Source organism: Hemibagrus wyckioides, linkage group LG25 (assembly GCF_019097595.1).
Source record: "Hemibagrus wyckioides isolate EC202008001 linkage group LG25, SWU_Hwy_1.0, whole genome shotgun sequence".
NCBI classification, from domain to species: Eukaryota; Metazoa; Chordata; class Actinopteri; order Siluriformes; family Bagridae; genus Hemibagrus; species Hemibagrus wyckioides.
Window position 1 is genome coordinate 7,848,011 of NC_080734.1, and position 22,480 is coordinate 7,870,490.

The 22,480-nt window shown below is 38.2% G+C and overlaps 1 protein-coding gene across 1 annotated transcript in view; it reads left to right on the top strand.

Annotated features, from left to right (window-relative positions):
- LOC131345945 (serine/threonine-protein kinase D3-like) overlaps positions 1-22,480 on the top strand; it is a 56,858-nt gene that overhangs the window by 7,362 nt on the left and 27,016 nt on the right. Inside the window, exon 3 of the mRNA XM_058379161.1 lies at positions 21,820-21,958. Within this exon, the coding sequence (XP_058235144.1) occupies positions 21,820-21,958 (139 nt within the window). The remainder of the gene's footprint in view (positions 1-21,819; positions 21,959-22,480) is intronic.

A 22,480-nucleotide genomic window follows, 5' to 3' on the forward strand; every position in this document is an offset into this window, starting at 1 on the left:
TAGCCTTTGATTAGGTTGCCTGTTTATATCTCCAGGTGTCTTTGTTTCATTGTGACATCTCATTCATATTTACTTGAGTGTACCTATTTTCCTTTTGCCATTATGGATTTGCTTAAGGCTTTTTTGATGTTGCCCAACTGTGTTTCGAACTGCTATAATGATGATTTAATTGCACCTGTTAAAACACACCCTGAGGTTATGTACTTCTGTGCTGCTTTTTAACATATGTTACCGTATGAGCGTGTGTGATGCTCCAAAAATGCACCAAGAAACCAGAAACGCAATGTCCTTTATCGTGAAGTCTGTCCTGAGGCAGAAATCTTAAAAGGAACAACTCTATTGCGATTGGTATGAAGCACTGACACTGGAGACTCCTTCCAAAAATAAAGGTCCTCTCACAGAAAACATTACCATATAAGCTGTTCAGGCTGAACTCGCTAAGCCAATCAGATCAGAGAATTCGTCAGCGCAGCACTATAGGCACAGGTCAGACTTTATGTTGTGTGGGTTGCAATAAGGAAGGATGGGTAAAGTCACTGTTTCTAAAAACAAACTATATGTCAAGCAAAGTTGATGATCTGAAAGCAGAACAGAAAGGAATTCCCCTTTAAATACATCAATGTGTGTGATTAAGCAGTGCAGTCCAGCAGAGCAGTCATCCTTAAACTAAGTGCCTGACATCAGGCTGTGTGTATGTGAGCTTAGTGTACACAGTTCAGGGTCATTACCTGTTTAATGCATAAACCACTCTGCTGGAGTTTGAATTCCATTAAGAGGGTGTCACAGGAAGTGTGTTTTCACAGCTAAACAAGGCTGTCCAGTATGACGTTAATCGTTACTGCTATACTGGCTCTAACGATACACACCAAAATTTTGTAGCAATTATATTTCCGGTATTTGGCAGACACCCTTAACTAGAGCGACTTACAACTTATCTCATTTTGTACAACTGAGAGTGAAGGGTCTTGCTCAGGGGCCCAGCAGTAGCAACTTGGTGGACTTGGGATTCTAACTCACAACCTTCTGATCAGTAGGCCAACACTGTAACCACTAAGCTACCACATCCCCAAGTAGGAGACTACAGTATTTTTCTCACCAGATACAGAACTGTGTTGCTCAATTCAAGTTTGTTCCTAAAAATAAGCAGTAATTTTGCCCAGAAAATTGTCACACATTATGAATGAATGAACTTCTTTATTGTCATTGGGTGTATACAGTGCCACAAAACAATGAAATGGGGTTATCAGCTCTAAGACGCCTAATATTAAAAACAATGTGGAATTAAATAGCCAAAATAACGGAAGTAAAGGCAGAATAAACAGTGGGGTAGTGACAGCATAGTGTTATAAGTGATATAGTGCAAGAGGCAGTACCTTGTAGCTGCCTCAGTATTGCACGTATGTGATGTGTGTTGAAATGTCTACAATTTTAACAGTGTAAACATTATTGATTAACGTAATATGATTGCCGTAACTAAATAAACTGTAAGTACAGCATGTTATACTATTATAAAGTCCAAAAGACAGTACCTTATAGACAACAGTATTGCACATGTGTTCTTGATGTGGTAGCTTAGGAGTTAAGGTGTTGGACTCCTTAGCAGAAGGTTGTGAGTTTGAATCCCTGGTCTACCAAGCTGCCACTGCTGGGCCTCTGAGCAATGCCCTCAACCCTCATTTGTATAAAAAATGAAATAAAATGTAAGCCGCTCTGGATAAGGGTGTCTGCTAAATGCCAGAAATGTAAGTGAATTGAGCAGTGTTCACTGTTATGTATAATAGACTGTATGTAAATAGTACACACTGGCAGATAGCGTGTATGGATAAATGGGTTCAAATGGGGAGATCACTTGAAAATGACCTGTTTTCCAGTCTATTTTCTCCCAGTCCCTTTTCTGTTCTGGTTAGAGCCAGTTTGTGATGTTCTATGAAGGGAGCAGTTCACAGCATGGTGAGATAAATTCTTACCATGAAAAATAAAGATTTTTCTTTCTGGCCATTTTGAGCCTGTAAACAACCCCAAAACTCCTGATACTCCAGATATTACACTAACCTAAAGAAGGCCACTTTAATAAGTACAACAGTTTTAATTAGCGAAAATGGATTGGTTTAGCAAAAAAATAAAATAAAATGAGATTGAACCAGAGGATCGATGGTTGCTGATAATGGGCCTCGGTTTTTTGTATTTGAAATGGATAAAAGTGTTTTTCTTTGAAAAACGTCTGAATGGTAGTGTATAGTGTGAGGTTTTCGGGTTGATTCAGAGCAGTCAGAGCTCTGGGGAAGAATCTGTTCTTAAATCTGATGGCGCTAGATTAGATGGTTTTATAACACCTGCCTGACTGTCACATGTTAGTGTGAATGACTAGCAAGTGCATCAGTATAATCACAATATTCTATTTTCATCCATTACACTCATACAGTGGAATCCCGAGTTGTGTTGCGCTGAAGGTAAACACACGTCTCAGAGAAGGTCATCGTCGCCTTTCATTTAAGATGCCGCTCGCCAAGTTAATTAAAACGGTGTACAGAAACAGAAGGTGTTATCTGGAGTTTAGACTTTTCACGAGTCACTTCATGAATCACAGATGTTACACAATCTCTTCATGCAAACCGAGGCTCTGAAATTCCTTTCGAAGTTAAAACCTTTTAAATATTTACTGCTTCAGTGTGATCTACTGAGTCTGTAATAGTATCCTTCCACATTAGCAGTAACACAGCATGTTTTTATCACGCAACCCATGGAATGTGGAAATATTATGTATCTTCAGTGTTGTTTTCTTATCACTGGTATTTGCAGTGCATTCAGAAATATTCACACACACACGTACACACACACACACACACACCCCTTCAGTTTTTCCTCATGTTTTGCATCAGCTTTTTAAAAAAAAAAAATTGATTCTGTTTGTTACCTATTTTAATTGCAGAGACATTGATTTATTTATTAGGCTCTTTCTATGGTTTCTTTGCACATATTCTTGTGTAACTTTGCACATTTGAGTTTGTAGATCATCTCCCTTTCGTCTCTCAGGTTCTGTCAAGGTGGATGAAGAGTGGCACAATATTTTCAGGTCTCTTTCGTTTAATGACAGTCGAGTCCGGACTCTACCTGGGTCACTCAAGGACATTCACACAAGGAGTAGCTCTCATCACAATTTTCTGACTGTTTTGCAATCCACTTTCCTGTTGTGTCAGAGGTGGAGGTCATGAGCAATTTTGAAACAGATGTTTCTGTTCAACTTTCCCATAGTCCAGTAAAACATTTGCAAAGCATCGTGCTACCACCATCATGGGGTGGATTTGTATTCCTCCAGATATAACAATGCGGTTACTATCTTAGTTTCATCCGAACTTACAATTTTGTTTGTCATATATTGAGGAGTTGCTTCTATCTTGGCAATTCATCACAAAAATCGAAATGGTCAAGGGCTACAGAGGTGGTCGTACCTGCAGAACTGTTTCTGTGTCTATCCCTAAATTTTCTGCCTTTATTTGGGGTCAATTCCTCAATTACCTCAACTAAACTGTCTGTGTAAATGTGTAAGGCTTTATGCTGTCCAAGGTATGCCTATATCCAGTTTACCTCAGGTGAACATCAATCAAGGTGAAGTAATCAGCAGAAACCACATGTACCTGAGCTCAGTTTCAAGTGTTGAAATGTCTGAATAGTTCTGTTCATAGGTGTAACTTACACTGTGTCTCTGTGATTCACAAAGAGGGCGGCAACCTCTAGGTCACGCAAATCATAACATCTTGCAGTATTTCCTGTATTTTTCATTCCTTTTTTCCTTTTCGATAGGAGCCGGTTAAAATGGAAGCGTTATATTACGAAACACCTCATGCTAACAAATAAACTCTTTGTTCAAATCTGCTAACTTTAACTTGTCTTCAGAAAAGAATCAAAAAAGATAAAACTGGTTCTGAGTAGCAGTGTTTGTACACGGATTGATTTCATCCAGAATTAAGCACTGAGCTGCCAATAGTCTAATCTTCAGATTGAATTAGAGGTGACATTTTATTGTTAAGTAATCTTTATTTGTCACATATACATTACTGCAGAGTGAAATTCTTTCCTTACATATCCCCTTCCTTGGGGGTTGCGGTCAGAGCACAGGGTCAGCCATGATGCAGTGCCCTTGAAGCAGGGGGCCTTACTCAAGGGCCCAACAGTGGCAGCTTGAACCCCGATCTTCCTGTCAAGGACCCCAGCACCTTAACCACTTGAGCTACCGCCACCCATACCATTTCACGATGACATGCTCTATGAGCTTATTTTGTTGCTCTATAATGAGATAGTTTCCTGTAATTAAACCTTGTCTGAATTTCTAGAGACTGGTTGTAGACTACATGGAGACTCCAGGAGTTGGAGGTGGCGTCTGTACTGAATGGACGTAAGACGGTAGACGGGTGGACTGTCCATTTCAGCCTGTGTGTTATGATCAGACTGTCTGGACTTTGTGTTTTTGTCTTGCTTTGGCTCTTTCCAGCCTGGTTAAAGTTTGCCGTGTGGGGGCCACCACCTTCACAAGCATCAATATTGACTACAGAGGAGTTTGTTTAACTTGGGTTATTTTAATGAGTCAACACATCCGGAGATCACTGCTATGGCATGCAGGCATTTAGTCCAGAGTTGAACAACAACTAGCTGTACTAAAAGTGTAATTATTAAGTCATATTATTGATCTAATTTAAATGTAGTATAAGCTTGCTATACATTATGTACATTTTTAATAATCTAATAATAATTGCACATTTTCACAAATGTATCTAGTTTACATTTGCCTTGCCTAATGGAAATAATTGGTAGCTGGGACCAAGCAAATCCAATAAACCAAGCTAGACCAGTACAAATTAAAATATTACCTGGTCTTGAAATAAATAAATATTGACATCTAAATACTTGAATTTGAATACTGTCACGACTGGGTTTGTACATACAGCTGGACAGTTGAAGGTCAGAGATCTGTGGCTTTATGGCAGTCCAGTGATTTGAACTCAGGACCTTCTCGTCACTAGCGTAGAACATTCAACAGGATTCAGGATTGTTGCAATTCCTGTGCCGTCGAAATGCTCATACATCTGAATAAACGCTTAAGAGCTTGTGGTAGACCAAAAGGTCCAATAAGAAAACAAGACTAAAGGAGAACGAGTGAATGGAAGGACATTGTGGAGGGTGTGTCAGAAAGAAATATCATGTTTCTGTGTATTTCAAACCCAGCAACACGCACCGACAAAAATATATACATCTGAAAGACGAGGTACCAAAAGGCATGTGGAGCAGACAGTAAGAACAAACAGATCTGTATGTTGCTAAAAACCAATCAATGCCTTAGATGAATATCTTAACAAGAGACACTTCTTTTAATATGAACAGAGAAGACTATTTCATAAAAGGAAAATGAAGAAGCCTTTCTGCGTCACACTGACACCATCTCCCAACCTCACTGGTATTTTAGTCTTGTGATGTCACAGATCACGCAATCATGCTGTATGTGTAAATAATAGCGTTTTCCTCACCATTCATTAGAACTCATGAGGCAAAACATTTCCTGGACTGATGTCCAGTGAGCATGCTGGGCCTGCTGGAAGGATCATTTGTTTTGCAGAAGTGTAAAGGAATCTTTTATTTAATAGAGAATATACACAATTTTATCCTTACACAACATGTCGTTGATCAGCGAAGACGTGCTGGATGTTATATGAATATTAGACATGAGAGTGAATATTAGAAAAGTCTGTCCTGAAGACTTTCTCATGGTGGAAAGCATACTGACTGTAACAAAGAGCTGAGATGCCTTCCAGAAATGTTAATTTCTCTGTATCCTGAACCATTGTCAGAGTTGTCCTTATAGAAAATGTCAACACTGATAGATTTTGAGTCACAACAGTACTGTGGTATAAGTAGCTCTTATATAATTATACCATATATTTCAGGCTGAATTTGTGCTGTCAGTGAAAAATCATTCATTTAGAAATGCATCTGCGTAATTAAATAATGAAATCTGGAAGTATATATCACAGAAAGAGTATATAGGAGAAGATAAACTTCTATCTCTATTGACATTAACCTCACATATTGTCTATGTGTGGGGTGAAACGGCGGCATGGATTTCCTGCGAAACCGAGTATGTTGCAGCTCATGACATTCAACCTAAACATCGCGCTGCTTTTATAGTCCCTTCAAAATATCACTCCATTCCATGTTGAAACCAGAACAAGGACAGAAAGTTATGGTTGCTTATTTTGGCTAGATTTTAAAAGTGTATAAAGCAATCCCATAATCCTATTCACCTCTGCGATGGAAATGACACTTAGACAATTAGGCAATTATCCTGAATACTGGCTCATACCCAGAGGAAAGGACTGTTAAAGAGCATGAATGCACAATGGCTATTGCATTAGAACTATTTTGCATGTTATCTAGATCTGATAAATGGCAGCAACATGTAGATTTCTTCATCTTTCCATAGATAAGCAGCTGTGTGTATCAAAGTAAAACAATTATTCCTCACAGGCATGTTTCCGATTGTCGCTGCCTCAGACACGATGCTTTTGTCCTTCTGGATGGCCACGAGGCATGGAAACAGCAGCAGGAAACACCCTCTGCCTGCTTGTGTTAATCCCATCATGCACTGCTTTCCTGTTCACAGCAGGCTGTACGAAACGTTTAAATAAACACAAGCTTGTGCAGATATCAGACACATCTTTATTAACAGTCCTGGGTGATCACAGGTCGATCCTCCTGAGTCGAACAAGGTGAACTGGAAACGTAATGGTTACATTTATCAGGAGGTTTTATAGAAAGAGATGTTTCATGAGTCATGATGTTAACTAGAAATTTTCCGACACTGATACTGAAACCGTGTTGACTGATACCAATAAAATACTTGTATCCATAAACTAGAAAGCTTTAAAGCTTTAATTTTTAACTGGCGCACCGCTCTTAAGATGGCCACGTAAAATGTTTATTTTGTTTTTTAGATAAACAAACCATTTTGTGCAAAATAATTAGAAAATTTCTAAATAAAACCCAAATTACAGTACAATATTAATTCATGCCAAATATATATGAAGATGGTGCTATTTAAAAAAAGCAATAAAAAAAGTAAAAATAATCTCTGTATAATGAAGTTTATCATATCGTCATAGCATTCTTCTAATCTAATCATTCTTTATTTCCTTTAAAAAAAGGGATAAAAAAGCCTTTTAACAGCCGTTAAGATCAGTCAAATATTTGCTGGTGACCCAGTTGTCTCATTGGTTTGATTGTACAAACCAAACTGAGTAATCCAGTGATACTGCCGCAGCACACAAGGTGGACTTGCTAGGAAATTTTCCAGAAGCTTGGCTGGAGTGTAATTCACTGAGGTCAGTTGTTTTGATGGAAATTTATACAAAAGGGGTCATGCTGACTCTCTTATAGTGGCACATTTACTTAGGACCGGTTTTGGTTCAGTAGCTTTAACCCTTCCGAGTCCTTCGGCTTCTACAAGTTAATATTAACTTAAGTTAATGACAGAATGATTGTCATGTACGTGACTCACACCGGGGGGACATTGCAAGGACAAAGTGGGTGTGCAGAAAGTAGATTTGGAACACATGGTGTGTGAGAGACAACATGCAAAGTGGAAATGTTTTGGGTTTTATATAGTAATGCTAGAATCTTTGAATTAATTGCACTGGTGAAGATCTTAAACCATACTTCAAGGCTTAAAAACTAAGGCTGGAAGATGATCATGTTGATGTTCATTTATTTCATATTACAATTTTTTTGTAATAATAATGTAATGTAATTTTTTCTATAAAGATTATAGAAATTGTTATATCATTTGACTACATTAAAAAATTTTTTTTAAGAAATTACAAACTGACTAAGCAGATGTATGATGTTAAAATTTGCCTTTAAAACTGCAAAATATTTTTAAAAATTTAACTTTCATTTCAGTTTTATTTTTTTATTATTTTGTATTTTTATATATTTTTAAAAAATAATTTTAAATGTTATTTTTAAACATAAAAACTAAACACATTTTTGTAGATAAATAGATAATAAAAAATATTGAATATTTTGTTGATTTGGATGGATGTTTTGGGTCAGAGGTGAAATTCCTAGCGGTTGTATGATATAATGTGAAATACAGTGTCTGCAACATCAATAATTTATATATTTTAAAATCTTAATTCAAAGCCAGAGCTTCTAAAGAAGGTAGCAAAAAGGAAAACTGGCTGAATGTGTTGTTTTAATGTGTGACGTAGGCCAGTTTCCTTCTTTGTCTTATTTAATTACTTCATTTATTTACATGTTTGGGGATCCACAGCATGATCCACACGTCCGGCTTTCTGTTCACTGTGAACTTCTGTACGAGATTCTGTACAGCATTCCTACTCATTAATGCTCATTACATCAACATAACAGAAAAGAAATAAACTGTTTCACATGAACTATGCTGTAAATACAGCTGCTTTAAATTCGACTGGCCAAACGTCAGGTTTATTCGACCCTCTGGTACATGTGAGAATTCGATAACTTGATATAAACTGAAGCCCGTCGTCACGCCGGTTTGTGTGGATTGGACAGATGGTTGCTTACTCTTCACAGACGTGTTGCTTACGTGTCGCGTCCATTGTGCACCGATGATGATGTAATACGATAATCTAAGCACACAATAACAGGATATATTTTGTTAAGTAGTATGTTTCAGGACTCTGGTGTTTTTCCCTGTACATTTACATTCACATTTACATTTCTGGCATTTGGCGGATGTTCTTATCCAAAGCAGACTGCTTTGAAGTCTCTATCACAGGGGTGTCCAATCTTATCCAGAAAGGGCCGGTGTGAGTGCAGGTTTTCATTCCAACCAAGCACAAGCTACACTTGATTCCAACTGGCTAATCAACTGATCTTGGCTTTCAGTAGACTCAAGTGTGGCTTCTGCTCGGTTGGAATGAAAGCCTGCACCCACACCGGCCCTTTGCGGATAAGATTGGACACCCCTGATCTATCACATCAACACTTGTTCAATAGGTCACAGATACCATCAGCCCAACTCTGGTGGATAAAACAAACAGGGAAATAAGAGGTAGTTTAAGTGTTTCAGGAAAAGGTTCACCTGTTGTTTGAAGAGAGCCAGTGACTCAGCTGCTCGGATGTCTAGGGGAAGTTTATTCCACCACCTCGATGCCAGAACAGAGAAGAGTCTTGATGTGTAACTACCTCTTACCCTGAGAGATGGTGGGACCAGTCGAGCAGTTCTAAAAAAAAAAGTAACTGATTGGACATTGGTCCAATCTGATTGGATATTAGATCAAAACTATGGGTGTGTCTGAATGAGTCTCAATCTCATGAGTCAGTATATCGTTTACCCAAGCGCTGGTAAAGACCCTGGCTCACTCCATGTTTGGGTACTGACTTAATTTCCAGTGACATTTCAATTTCTTGTAAAAACCCAATCATATGAAACATTTACGTTTTATATCTTATATAAATTTGTTAGCTAGTGGATTAATCACTTAAAAGTCATTAGACTCAAACAAACCCTGCATACTGTAGAACAAGATAGTTAAGTAAGTTAAATATCACTAAACTGTCTTTTGAGCGCTATAAATATATATATATATATATATATATATATATATATATATATATATATATATATATATATATAATGTACTATTATATATTTATAAGATTGAATTAGGAAACATAGTGAGCATTGATGTGCTGGTCAGTAGTCCAACCACTTCCTGTCTACTCTATTAGTTCAGCACCTGACCCACGCCTATATTTTGTCCTTATGACATTTTGGATTCTGTGAATTTCCCTTTACTAAAAGTGTTGAACCGCATTTGCACCTGACTCCACTCTGTGTTTGTGACATCAGAAATAGATAAAATAGAGAAAATAGAGCTTTATAAATGTTAAAGGTTTTTGTGGTGCACTGGTGGATTTTATTATTGACGGAGCAATTGTTTCAGTGCTTGAGATTGAGAGAGAGAGAGCCAGAGAGACAGAGAATGAGCGACAGCCCGTAAAATGGCCGACTCTCTGATCAGTGCCCTCACTACTGAACTCGTGAGCTGATTGAGACACACCTTTTGTACCAGCTGCTTTATCTTCTTTTTTTTTTCTTTTTTTTTTTGTAAAATACTTACATTTCCTGAATACATAACATGTCTCTTGTATCTATAAAAATCATTTATTGCTGTTTTGTTAGCAGCAAAATTATGGATCTTGTCTATAATTTATCTATAGAGCCATATCTTCAAGTTTCACCTCAAAAATTTCTTTTTTATTCTGTGTTTTTTCTTCTTTTTTGTTTGAGGAAGCAACTGCACACTGTGGCACAAGAATGCAAACGACATGCTCTACATAAACAGCTCATAAAGCACACATCCTCTTTACCGTTTGTTTCTCCATCATGTGCACTGTCGAATATTTTCTCAGGTCAGTGATGGTATTCACAGGCTGGTTGCTTGCTTTGATGGACACACTCATCCCTTGTTCACTTTGTACACACTTAAGCTTTAAATATCTACGGCCCAGCATAGAACCTTGCGTAAACCCGCAGCGGATTATTCAGCATCAGCAGTGCAAGAAAACTGTTGCCGTAAATGAAATACCAGCGAAACACCATGACAGGGAGTCTATTTTAAGCCGGTGTGTGAATGACGACAGTTCCTCACTGTACCACATGCAAGTTCTCTGAGCTGAGGTCTGAGCTATCCTGCCGAGATGTTAACATATGGACGTTATCAGTAACTGGTTCTTTCCTTCGTTTTGTTTTGTTTTGTTATCTGGAGACAAAAGTACAGCTTTGATTTGGAATAAAATTTAATTTTTCCAGCATTTATTGACTGATGAACATGAACCGTCACTACAACTATTAATAAAGCACAAAAGGTATGTTGACAAAAAAAGTACAGTCTCTGGAGACAACATTCTACTGCACTACCCAGAGAACTACACAACCGCTACAGACTTCAACGCCCAGTCCCTGATTACACACACCTTTTAACAATTACACACCACAGCACTCTCAATTCACACTCAGTGTTCCTGTGTCTAACTTGTCCAACTGATTATTGTTGTTCTGGTTTACGGATTATTGCCCGTTTCTTAAATCACAACATTTTTTTCTACCTTACCATTCATGGCATTCAGCAGACATATATTATATATAAACTTATATTTATTTCATATATACAACTGAGCAATTAAGGGTAAAGGGCCTTGCTCAAGGGCCAAGCAGTGGCTGCATGGTGATCTTCTGGTCAGCAGTCCAACAGCTTAACCACTTCCTGTGTTTGCTCAGCACCTGACCCATGCCTGTATTTTGACTTTTTGGAATTCTGTGAATTACCCTTTATTAAAAGTGTTGAACTGCATTTGCACCTGTCACCGCTCTCCGTTTGTGACATCATTCATCATAAATTGAGAAAATATGGATTTATAATCGTGATGATATTGATGTAGCTGTCCATGTTCACATATGTGTGTACATACACTGATCAGGCATAACATTATGACCAGCTGACTAATATTGTGTTGGTCCCCATTTTGCTTCCAAAACAGCCCTGACCCGTCATGCACTGTGTATTCTGACACCTTTCTATCAGGGAAATCGACCACATGGGCCAGTTTTCACTCCCCAAGTGCATCAGTGAGCCTTGGCCATCCCTGACCCTGTCACCGGTTCACCATTATTCCTTCCTTGGAGCACTTGTGATAGATACTGACCACTGCAGACCGGGAACACCCCACAAGAGCTGCAGTTTTGGAGATGCTCTGATCCAGTCGTCTAGCCATCACAATCTGGCCCTTGTCAAACTCGCTCAAATCCTTACGCTTGTCCATTTTTCCTGCTTCTAACACATCAACTTTGACGACAAATTGTTCACTTGCTGCCTAATATATCCCACCCACTAACAGGTGCCATGATGAGGAGATAATCAGTGTTATCCACATCACCTGTCAGTGCTCATAAAGTTATGCCTGATCAGTGTATATATTTATTTCAAGGAAATACAAAAAAAACTACCAAACTATTGAATTACTTTTAAAACATTAGTCATTGTCATTAAATTACTTTTCTTAGGAATTGTCAATGACTCTGTATTTATATATTTGATGCCAGTCCTGTCAGGCTCAGCTTCCCTTTTTTTCTGATTGTATTGTATTTCACAATTTTCAGTCTACATTCAAGCTTTGAAATGAGATTCCTCACGCAGATCTACAGTGGGAAATCATATCCCGTCAACACACTATTTAAATCTACAGTATCACCGTGTTCCAGCAGTAACATGTTAGCTGACAACATTTGCTTTTTCCTTAATCCTTTATTTGGTAATCATATTACAGGAAGCTGAGGATGGTTGAGTGTTATTGGATGTTATGATCAGGTGTCTGTGCTGTTGACTTGATGTGATGTGTTGCTCCTGTCTCGGTTGTGCGATATGACGGTGTTCGTACATTCACTGTAACCATGAGAGATGAGTTGGGAAACTGAGCTGTGACCTGTCGGGGATCCTGCTGCTCTTTTAAAAGCCAGTAGGCGTGTATTTGTTTTGTGATATCAGTACTATTATTACACTATATTGGCAAAAGTTTTGGGACACCCATCCAAAGCATTGAATTCAGGTGTTGTTTTTCAGGGATTATACTTGGCTCCTTAGTTCCAGTGAAAGGAACTCTTCAGCATACCAAGACATTGTGGACAATTTCATGCTCCCAACTTTGTGGGAACAGTTTGGGGATGCCCCCTTCCTCTACCTCTAATTCATCCCAAAGGAGTTCTGTGGGGTTGAGGTCAGGACTCTGTGGGTCAGTTCCTCCAAACCAAACTCACTCATCCATGTCTTTATGGACCTTGCTTTGTGCACTGGTGTGCAGTCATGTTGGAACAGGAAGGGGTCATCCCCAAACTGTTCCCACCAAGTTGGGAGCATGAAATTGTCCAAAATGTCTTGGTATGCTGAAGCATTAAGAGTTCACTGGAACTGAGGGGCCAAGTCCAACCCCTGAAAAACAACACCTGAATTCAATGATTTGGAGGGGTGTCCCAAAACTTTTGGCAATACAGTGTATCTAATTGATGTGAATGCATCAGGAGCTCTTTATTTTGACACATTCTAAGCAAGAAGACTAACTAGGAAACTAGCTAATCAAAGTTGTATGAAATTATTTTCAGTATCTAATGGATTTTATTGTATAATATACTGCTTTAATTATTTTATTGTTTCTGTAACAGCTCATTTTTTTAGGGTGTATATTTTTGTCACTCCATGTAATCTAAGCCCTAATGTTCTTGTTATCATCTTGTTATTGAATCCTTCCACAATTTTGCAGAGGTTTTTTTTTTTTTTTGTGGTTGTTGTGGGCAAAAAATGCTTGATCTTGCATTTCTTGATCGAAATTGGCGATGCAACTTGCAGAGATTGTTGTGTGTTTTTTCCGGAAGATTGCTTCAGTTGGCGAAATTGCAAGCACAGGATTCTTCCTTGTTAACTCATTTGAAGACCCATATGTAATTACTTTCTATGAGAGCTGTACTAATGTTTGACTCGCATAAATTTGACTTGGGCTTAGGCTGAATGCTTGTTGTAATGATGTTACATGATGCCCAAATCTTTTAACAATTGCAAACTTGTCTGAATATTTTTAAAAATTGCAAAATCCTGAAGGATATTTAACAAGTAAATGTGACCTACAAGACTTACCAGATATACAAATTTTCGACGTGGAGAAAAATGACTACTTCGGCTGTTTCAGTGCTTTGTTACCGTCAGGGATAAAACAGTACATAGAAGTTTTCCACCATGGGAAAGTCCCCAGGGCTGAATATGTGATGCTTATCAGTCTTTCTGTAACAGCTGTTTTGTCTTATTAATTCAGGAGATAGATAGAAAGAAAAAAAACATCTGGTGAGGGAATGACTGTTCATAGCTGTTAATGAGCGATACAGAACATTAAATGTAAGTAAAAAGCATACAGGAACAAGTAGCTAGTAAAATCTTGCCATTTTTTTTATGGAGAAAAATTGTTAGTGTTAGCAATTTGATGTCGTATGACAGGAAGTAACACTTCAAGATGTTCTATAATACTCCAGCACGTGTCTCGCCACATTATTTTCTTATAACGACACACCTCGAACTCTCGCTCGTTTATTCCGGTACTTGCGCTATGATTCAGTAAATACTCAATAACAGTTGTTACTTAATTCGTTTTTTTGCTTCCCCAGCAGCAGTGATTTGATCCCACAGTCCTTCTTTAATATTCATCCATTCATGACCTCAAGACATGTTAGGTAATACAATTCCAGACTCCGCCTCTCGCCTAGCGTTCCCGGGATAGGCTCTGCTCCTGCTTACTGAAGAGGAATACTTGATTGAATGACAGAATACATGTTTATTTCTTCTGCTTTGTATCTGTGATTTATGTTCAACATGATTTGCTAGCACATGTTTTCTGTCTTATGGGAATCTCTTGTAAGGAAGAGAAAACTAGCATTGCTAGTAGGGATGTGCTTTCAGAAGCTCGAGTACTTTGTAGAGAAAACAAAGGAGCACTCATGCGCTCGTATTGTCGAGGGTCGGTGATGTGAGGTGATCTGGAAACGACTCATTATAGCGTTTTGTAGCTTTCTGAGTCACTCGTCTAGAGCGATTAGAAATAATGGACATCTTGACGATCTGAGCTACTGATTTGTCCACCATTGTTTTAGTATTTTACATAAGGACTACTCTTTTTTTTTTACTCATATTCATTCCTTATGATAACATTTGCATAGAAGTCTAATAAGTCTTTCCTGTGTTTTTTAATTTTTAATTAATTACTATATCATTTCACACTCCTGTTGCCAAAAAAATACCGGACCTGTACTGCAAATCCCAAAACAAGATGCATGGTCAGGTTTTTTCTGCATGATAGCGGGCACACACACACACAAGCGTCTTGTCAGGCCTGCTTGCGCACACACACGCATATGCACGACTTTGTGCCCTTTATCCATTAGCCAGGTTTAATGCTTTGAGCACCCTCATGTCTAAGCAGTGGAGTTTTAGTCAGCTGTTAATGGATTTAATGACCCCGTTATTTTCAAACCCTGGCTCAAAAGCTTGATGATTATTATCAAGAGTGGAAAAAGCTGGCCTGTTCTCTGCAGCAATATGTAACTCCTTTTGGCTGTGTGTGTGTGTGTGTGTGTGTGTGCATGCTGCAACACTACCATGGTTACACAGGCCAAAGATCAGGTAAAGCTCTCCCGGGTATCCAAGGAGATGCTTCTGCAGCTGTGTGCACGAGTTTGGGTAACGATGGACACACATCAGCTTCCAGGGCTTTTGGCCTTCAGAATTGGAGCAGATTGAGCACTGACTTTATTTTTCAATGTTTCACTGTGAAACTGGCACTTAATGTGAGTAAAAGGTTAATGTGAATTTTGACCTTTACCTAAATTAGTCCCAGGCTTTTAGATTAATAATATTTTTGATGCAGTAGAGTTCAGGCAATTGTGAAAGAAAACAAAACTAAAAGGTATTAATGAGTTCTAAAGAGTGGGTCATTACCACATGTGGGGTCATTGACAGTGTTTTGCAAATGGGGTCATGAGAGAAACTCGCATCTCTTATTTTGTTTCATTTATTCATGTTACAAATGAATATTAGACTTTCTGTAATAATATTTTGAATATTATACGAATATATACAGGTTATATACTAATATACACAGATTTTTGTTAAAACAGTTCATTATTACTCTATTATAGTTGCTGTTATCACAATATTTGACTATTGTATATAGTTATAGAAAAGAAATTATGTAGTCACACTATCATAATAAAATTGAATTAAACACTAACCAGTTGTCCTATTGCACTTAGTGTTTGAGTTGTAAAAACCTTAAAGCTAGCCAAAATGTCTGATCTGTGCACAAGCCTTCTGGATATTCTAGATTACTAAATACGTTTGAATTTTATAATTCATGTATATAATTCAATGCTGGAAGATTTTTATTGGAACTGACAGGTAGAGAGGCCACTCCTCCATTGTAGGGACTGAAAGATACACAGAGAACTCGACCCTTATCTAGAACCACTTGCATTTTTATCTCATTTTACACAACTGAGCAATTTAGGGTTAAGGGCCTTGCTCAGGGGTCCAGCAGTGGCAGCTTGGTGGACCTGGGAATCAGCTTAAATCAGTAGCTTCTGATCAGTAGCTAAAAGCAGTTGAAAAAGTGTTTCCTTTAGGTGTTAGATGTTATGTCTGTTGTTAGGTTTGTACAATATGTTTCCACAAATCTATTACGTTTTAAACCGACACTCAAACTGCTGAAAACGCAAGTTTAAAGAGTTTCCCTGGAGAACAGAACCACTACTGACCCCTTGTTAGCAGGAAAAGGCGTAACAAAGTACTGTTCTAGGATTCGCCTCAAGAAAACAAAATGGTGAAGCCGAACCGATTTTTTCCCATGTTACTCAGGACATGCTAGCTAAACACACACACACAATCGTCTTTGTAGTGTAGGTGCTAGATTAACTCAAGGGAAAAGCCCTAATCCCTGAAGGACATTAGTGTATTTGACAATGAGAGGGTGGGAGTCATTGTATCTCACGCTGGGCCTCCTCCTTCCTGGTGACGGTGCTCGGCGTCACGGTGGCTCACATCCAGTCAGCCGTGCTTCCTGTTGTGTTTTCCTGATTACTGGAGCGAGGTGAAAGATTTGTGAGCTGCCACAGCATTAGCTGAATCACTTTCTAAACCTTTGTTTCCTCTTTTGCCTTTGTGACAAATACCACTTGAGGTGTGTGTGTGTATGTGTGTGTGTGTGTTTGTATGCAAGCAGACACTTGCTTAATTTAGAGAAGTGAAAATATAATGATTCAGCTGGAGGATTTTTTTAAAAATCGATTTGTATATTGGTTATCTTAATATGTGCAACATCCTCAGAACATGTATCCAAATGTGACAGACCGAATCTCTGGGGAAGAAGGTATTTTGCAAGCGCTTGTTTCTCGTCCGTCCTGGCTGATGTGGCAGACCAGTTCCTCAGTATTCAACTCCCTACAACAAATTGAAACTGGAAGAGTTACACAACAGATGCTCTGACTCCCACTGTGTCTAGTTTTATAGCCGCTTTTTTAGAATGGGGGAAAAAAATGATTTTCTAACCTGACTTTTTATTTAAACCTGATTTATACCTCATCACACATGTCACTGACTTCTGAAAACCTGGAACGTTAGTGGTTTTTTCTGAACAGTGGAAGGTTTTAGCAATCTCCATGCTGTCCATCAAACCAGGGGAGCAAGACAACAATAGAGAAATGAGATGAGATTGAAACTGAGACATGAGAACATGATGATACAGAATTACACTCGTCTAAAAATATAATGCAATAACTCAAAAGATACACATAAAAACGTTAAACGTTATTGACACCATAGGAAGCAGCTATAAGAGTTGTTGAACATACTGTAGGTGGTAACTTAAATGCTGTTTCATTCCTCATTCTAGAAAACTGTTTACAAGCCTAAAAGAGAAACAAATCCACAAGGAAATTAAGCTAAGGACAATTAAATTAAGGACACTGCTCTCTGAATTGTGTTCTTCTGTGCTCATCATTCAGCAGCTGAAGAGATGAAGCACCTGCCAATCATCAGCTCTTCATACATCGGTACTGAAGAGCTGCTGCACAGTTTAGTATACGTTGATTAGTATTAGTTTGTGTGTTGCTCACACCCTTTTTATGGGTGTTAACCAGTTGTGGTGGGGTGGGGAGGGCTTTGAGGTGGGAATGGTGTGAAATGGGCGGTGCAGACATGGGCAGAGACTCAGAAGGGGTGAACGCCATGAGCTAACAGTTAACTTGCTAGTTATGTTGTACATATCTTCACCTGCAGAATAGTTAACTGGCTGATTTAGGGTTCTTTTGTTGACGATTACACCTTAATCCTTTAATACAGCCGATGCTGTTAATGTAACCTGTGTTGGTTTATTTGTAAAGCTGCTTTGAGACAATGTTCATTGTAAAAGGCGCTATACAAAATAAATTGAATTGAATTGAAGTTTACTGACTAGGCTGATAAGCTCAAGTTAACCCGGTTTCCACTGCCATTTTTACTGACCAAAGGTGGTGACTATGGGTAGCCCATGTCTCCAGCAGTCTTTTAACTGCCTATGTCTGTTACCACACCGTTACAGTTGTCTTAAGGTTATCTTAACATTTATAAAAAAAACATTTTCAATATTAAACTTCATGGGCTTGTTCTAACTTAAGGAACTTTTGGTTGCTTTGAGATGGTTTGCGAATAATACACCGTCCATTTAGGATCAGGTTTTGTTCATTTGGACATCTTATAAATCAAGAAGAAATTGTAAGAAATTTCAAGACACAGTTGTATGTCCACATTTTTAATTTAAATCAATTTTTATTTTATTATTTTATTTCAAGTAATTTATTTTATTTTAGTTATTTTATTAGTATATTTTAAGTTATTTATTTATTTATTTGTTAGTAATTTTTAAACAAATTTAATAAATATTTCAGGAAACTAAGAAATCCATAACAATTCAAAACAGCACCCAGTGGCACTAACACTGGAAAAGGCATGCTAGTGGAAATTTATTTTTAAATATATAGCATTTAAAGGTGACCGGACAAACCGCAAGGCTGTGAGGTTTTTTTTTGTAAGGATCAACATTTTGTAGAGATATTTTCCAAACCTGGCAGAGGGCTTTAGATCAGGACTGTAGCAAAGACTTGCAGCAGTACAGCGCTAGACCATGACAGCACAAATAGGACAAAACAAATAAACCAGACTAGACAATAAAATCAGTGACGTGCTGTTTTGGGGCAGTGCTTTTTAGATGAGTGACAACTGCACAACTGACTTATTGTCCAGACAATATGATCAGATGTGTACACTGAGTCACTCTCTTGATGCTTTACCTTCTTTTTGAATGCGACACCTGAGACACCGTTCATTTGTTTTCAGCTGAGTAAATTGCGTTATTTTATTTTGTCTAAGCTGCTACCTGCACTTCTGCCTTTCATTATCTAAAGCCAGGGGCATCAACACGGCAGGCTGGTCAGGAGAGGCAGAGTGTGACCTGGATTGAGGCACTGATAACATATTCAGACAGCGTGAGAAAAATCAATGGTTTGTCCTGTACTATTTGTGACAGCTTTATGAGTCAGTAGGCGGTTTGGTGCAAAGAAGCCACATGCGTGTTTGCAATCAGTGGTAGATGAAGATAATGTACATTTACAGCATTTGGCAGATGCCCTTATCCAGGGTGACTTACATTTTATCACATCTTTTTTTATACAGTTTCTTTTCTTAAACATTCAGAATGTTTTTCAGTGTCCGATAAGATAATCAATTCCATATGTCAATGCTAATACATTTACCTGTTTAGCTTTCATAGTTTTCTTAACATTTCCAAACAAATTGCTCAGTTAACAGCCTCCATTTTGGCTAATTAGCAACAGTACGAAGCACATACTACTGTCCTAAATATTAGCAGTAATGCTCCGTATATTTTGGCTGTGGGGGAGCATAAAATATTTACGTTGCTCTCTGGAGCGCGACGTATAGCATGTCTGCTAACAGTCCGGCTGCATCCTGAGAGAGCGCCGTTCATTGTCCTGTCAGCCGGTAGCCTTTGTTCTTTTATTCAAATTCACGGGATCATATGGTTAACATTGTTTCAGCTTCATATCATTCCATCGTTCTCCAACATAATGCAGTATTGTTGAGGCTGTGCTCCACTGGAGGGATTACCCCGGGTTTCCGAGATGGTTGTGTCAATGCCTCATGCTGATTGTAGGGTGTCATTTGCTGAGCCTCAGGCATTATTGATGATGATGGGCAGATGAATGAATGACTGGGCTGCTCTGTGAGGTTCGGGTTTCCAACTCACCCTATTTCAGTTGCTCATGAAAAGAATACAAAGTACAAAATACACAATACACACACACAACAGGCATGACACTGACCTACTTCACATGAACACAGACATTTATGCGTATTGTGCCTTGTATTTAATTCCAGGAACAACATAGAGGATGTCAATTATTTATTTATTATGCAGACATTTGTAATGTACTTGTGGAAAATTTGAAGTGAGATAAACATTACTTGGCTATAATAGCAGACACCAGTTATTTGGCTGTATTTTTGGATAAACTGTGTAATGCTTTTTCCTGTAAAGCATTAAAACCTGTGTTGGTTGCAGATACAGTGAGCAGTGTGCCAGGCAGCAGCACAAACTATCCATTATCCACAAATTTACTCTGTAGTTTCCAGTCACGGTCAACCAAGCTAAAGAACTGTTTTTATGGCTGTCCTTTTCCTAAATAGCCTCAAGTCCAGTTCATTCCTTATTCCTACTGAGGCACTGAGTCACTTTATAGTGCACTCTAGCACAATGCAATACTTTGTCTTGTTTGTATTTGTTCATATTGTTTTTCCACCTGCAATATTGTGTATATTACATTCATAATGCGCTAATTTCATTATTAATCATTTGTTGAAATGTCGTCTAGCATCATTGGTGTTTGAACTACATGGCTGTCTGCTAACTATGCAATGGACCATTGTAAGCAATTGAAAAAAACTTGTCACAGAGACTTCTTGTTGTGTTTAGCGCATAGCTATCAGAGGTATCGTGGATATAATTGCACCCATTTTTTCCCCTGTTTTTCTGCTGTTCCCTCAGGCCAACTAGCCAACAAACTCACCAAAGAAAATCAAAACAGAAAGGCTAGCAAAGTAGTCCAACACTGGCTAAGGTAGCTAGAGCCTAAACAGACGTTTGTGCTGTAGTTGCTTACTTCCGGCAGCTTTAACACTGAGGGGACAAGCTAGTCAATGATAGCTAACTTGCTAAAAGACACACACACTTTTGCTTCTTCTGAGTGGATTTTTATTATTATTATTATTATTATTATTATTATTATTATTATTATTATTATTATTTGCATTTTCTGTGTTTTATCATCCAGTTCAGTTAGTGTTTTAAGCTAATTTGCTTCTTTAGCTTTAACACTCTATCCTGCTATCATCTGGCCTGTGTGAATTTTTTTTTTTGTACATAAGTTGCTATTTTACTATATATTTTCCTTTTAAATTAAGATTACTGAGCTTCGAAATCGGAATGTATTCATGAGACTATTTGGATGAGGTAGATATCACTTCTATCATCTTCAGTGCAAAACTTCAAAAACAACAAAAAGAAGCTAAACCCCCAACACGAACTAGCTGACAGCCTGCACTTGGGGTAACTTGGGGTAACAGGAAAAGGTATCTTCCGTTCCTGTAAAGCAAGTTGCAGATAGACTGAGGCATGTGCCACGCAGCAGGAAAAATCCACTCTGTAGCTTCCTGATATAAGGAATAGCTTATATTAACATCCAGGGTTTGCTAGTTAGCCCGAAATCTCTAATTTAACAGGAAACTCTTATTTAAGAAATAGACAATTCCATAAGAATTCCATAAGTTCAACTCGTGCAATACTGTTGAGCTGGAAGGACTAGTCTAGTTAACATGTACACACTGTTTTATAGACTCGGCGTAGTCTTGCAGACTGTAAACCTTTATTAAATAACATTTTGTTCCAATGTATACAGACTGTAAAGAGGAGTGATAATAAAGCCCACATGCCTTGACCTGACTTGACAGACTGCCTGCTTGCCTTTCAATGGATGTTGTTTATATCTTATAATTTCATATAGAAGCAGTTTTATGATTTGTTTTACAGGCAGTCTGATGAGGTAAACTAACCAAGCCTCTCTGTATTGTCCTTATCTGGTTACAGTTTCCAGAATGTGGCTTTTTCGGCATGTACGACAAGATCATGCTCTTCCGCCATGACCTGAACTCGGAGAACATCCTGCAGCGGCTCACCTCTGCCGACGACATCCATGAGGGAGATCTGATCGAGGTGGTGCTTTCAGGTGAGCGGCCGATTGGAGCAGCGGTTATTCTCAGGCGTTTCTGATTGGCTTCTTGAGCTGTCATTCTCTCTTCACAGCATGCATGTGTATTACATTATTATATATATAATAATTTTAGATTAATTAATCACAAAATCCACAAAAAAAACAGAGAGCCATGTGTTATTGCAGCTATGATTTATTATATATAGTAATTTATATAAATCTCCATATTCAAGTTATTTTTAAGTCTATTCATTTGGTCATAACCAGACGAATAAATAAGCTTAGATTTAATAGGATAAGTTTTGTATATTCAGAGAAAACATATTATAACAGTATATATATAGTATAGAACAGTATTACTCTGTGAGGTAGGATGCGTGTGCAAGAAAACAGATTCCAGGATACAGGTCAAAGGTCAAAAGCCCATACAAACAGGATGCTGTAGACTCGAATTAGACCGGGATCAGGAAACCACATAAACAATCAGTGGTGGATACACAGGCTACTACAGGCTCAGCACACGATATAAACAAGAGA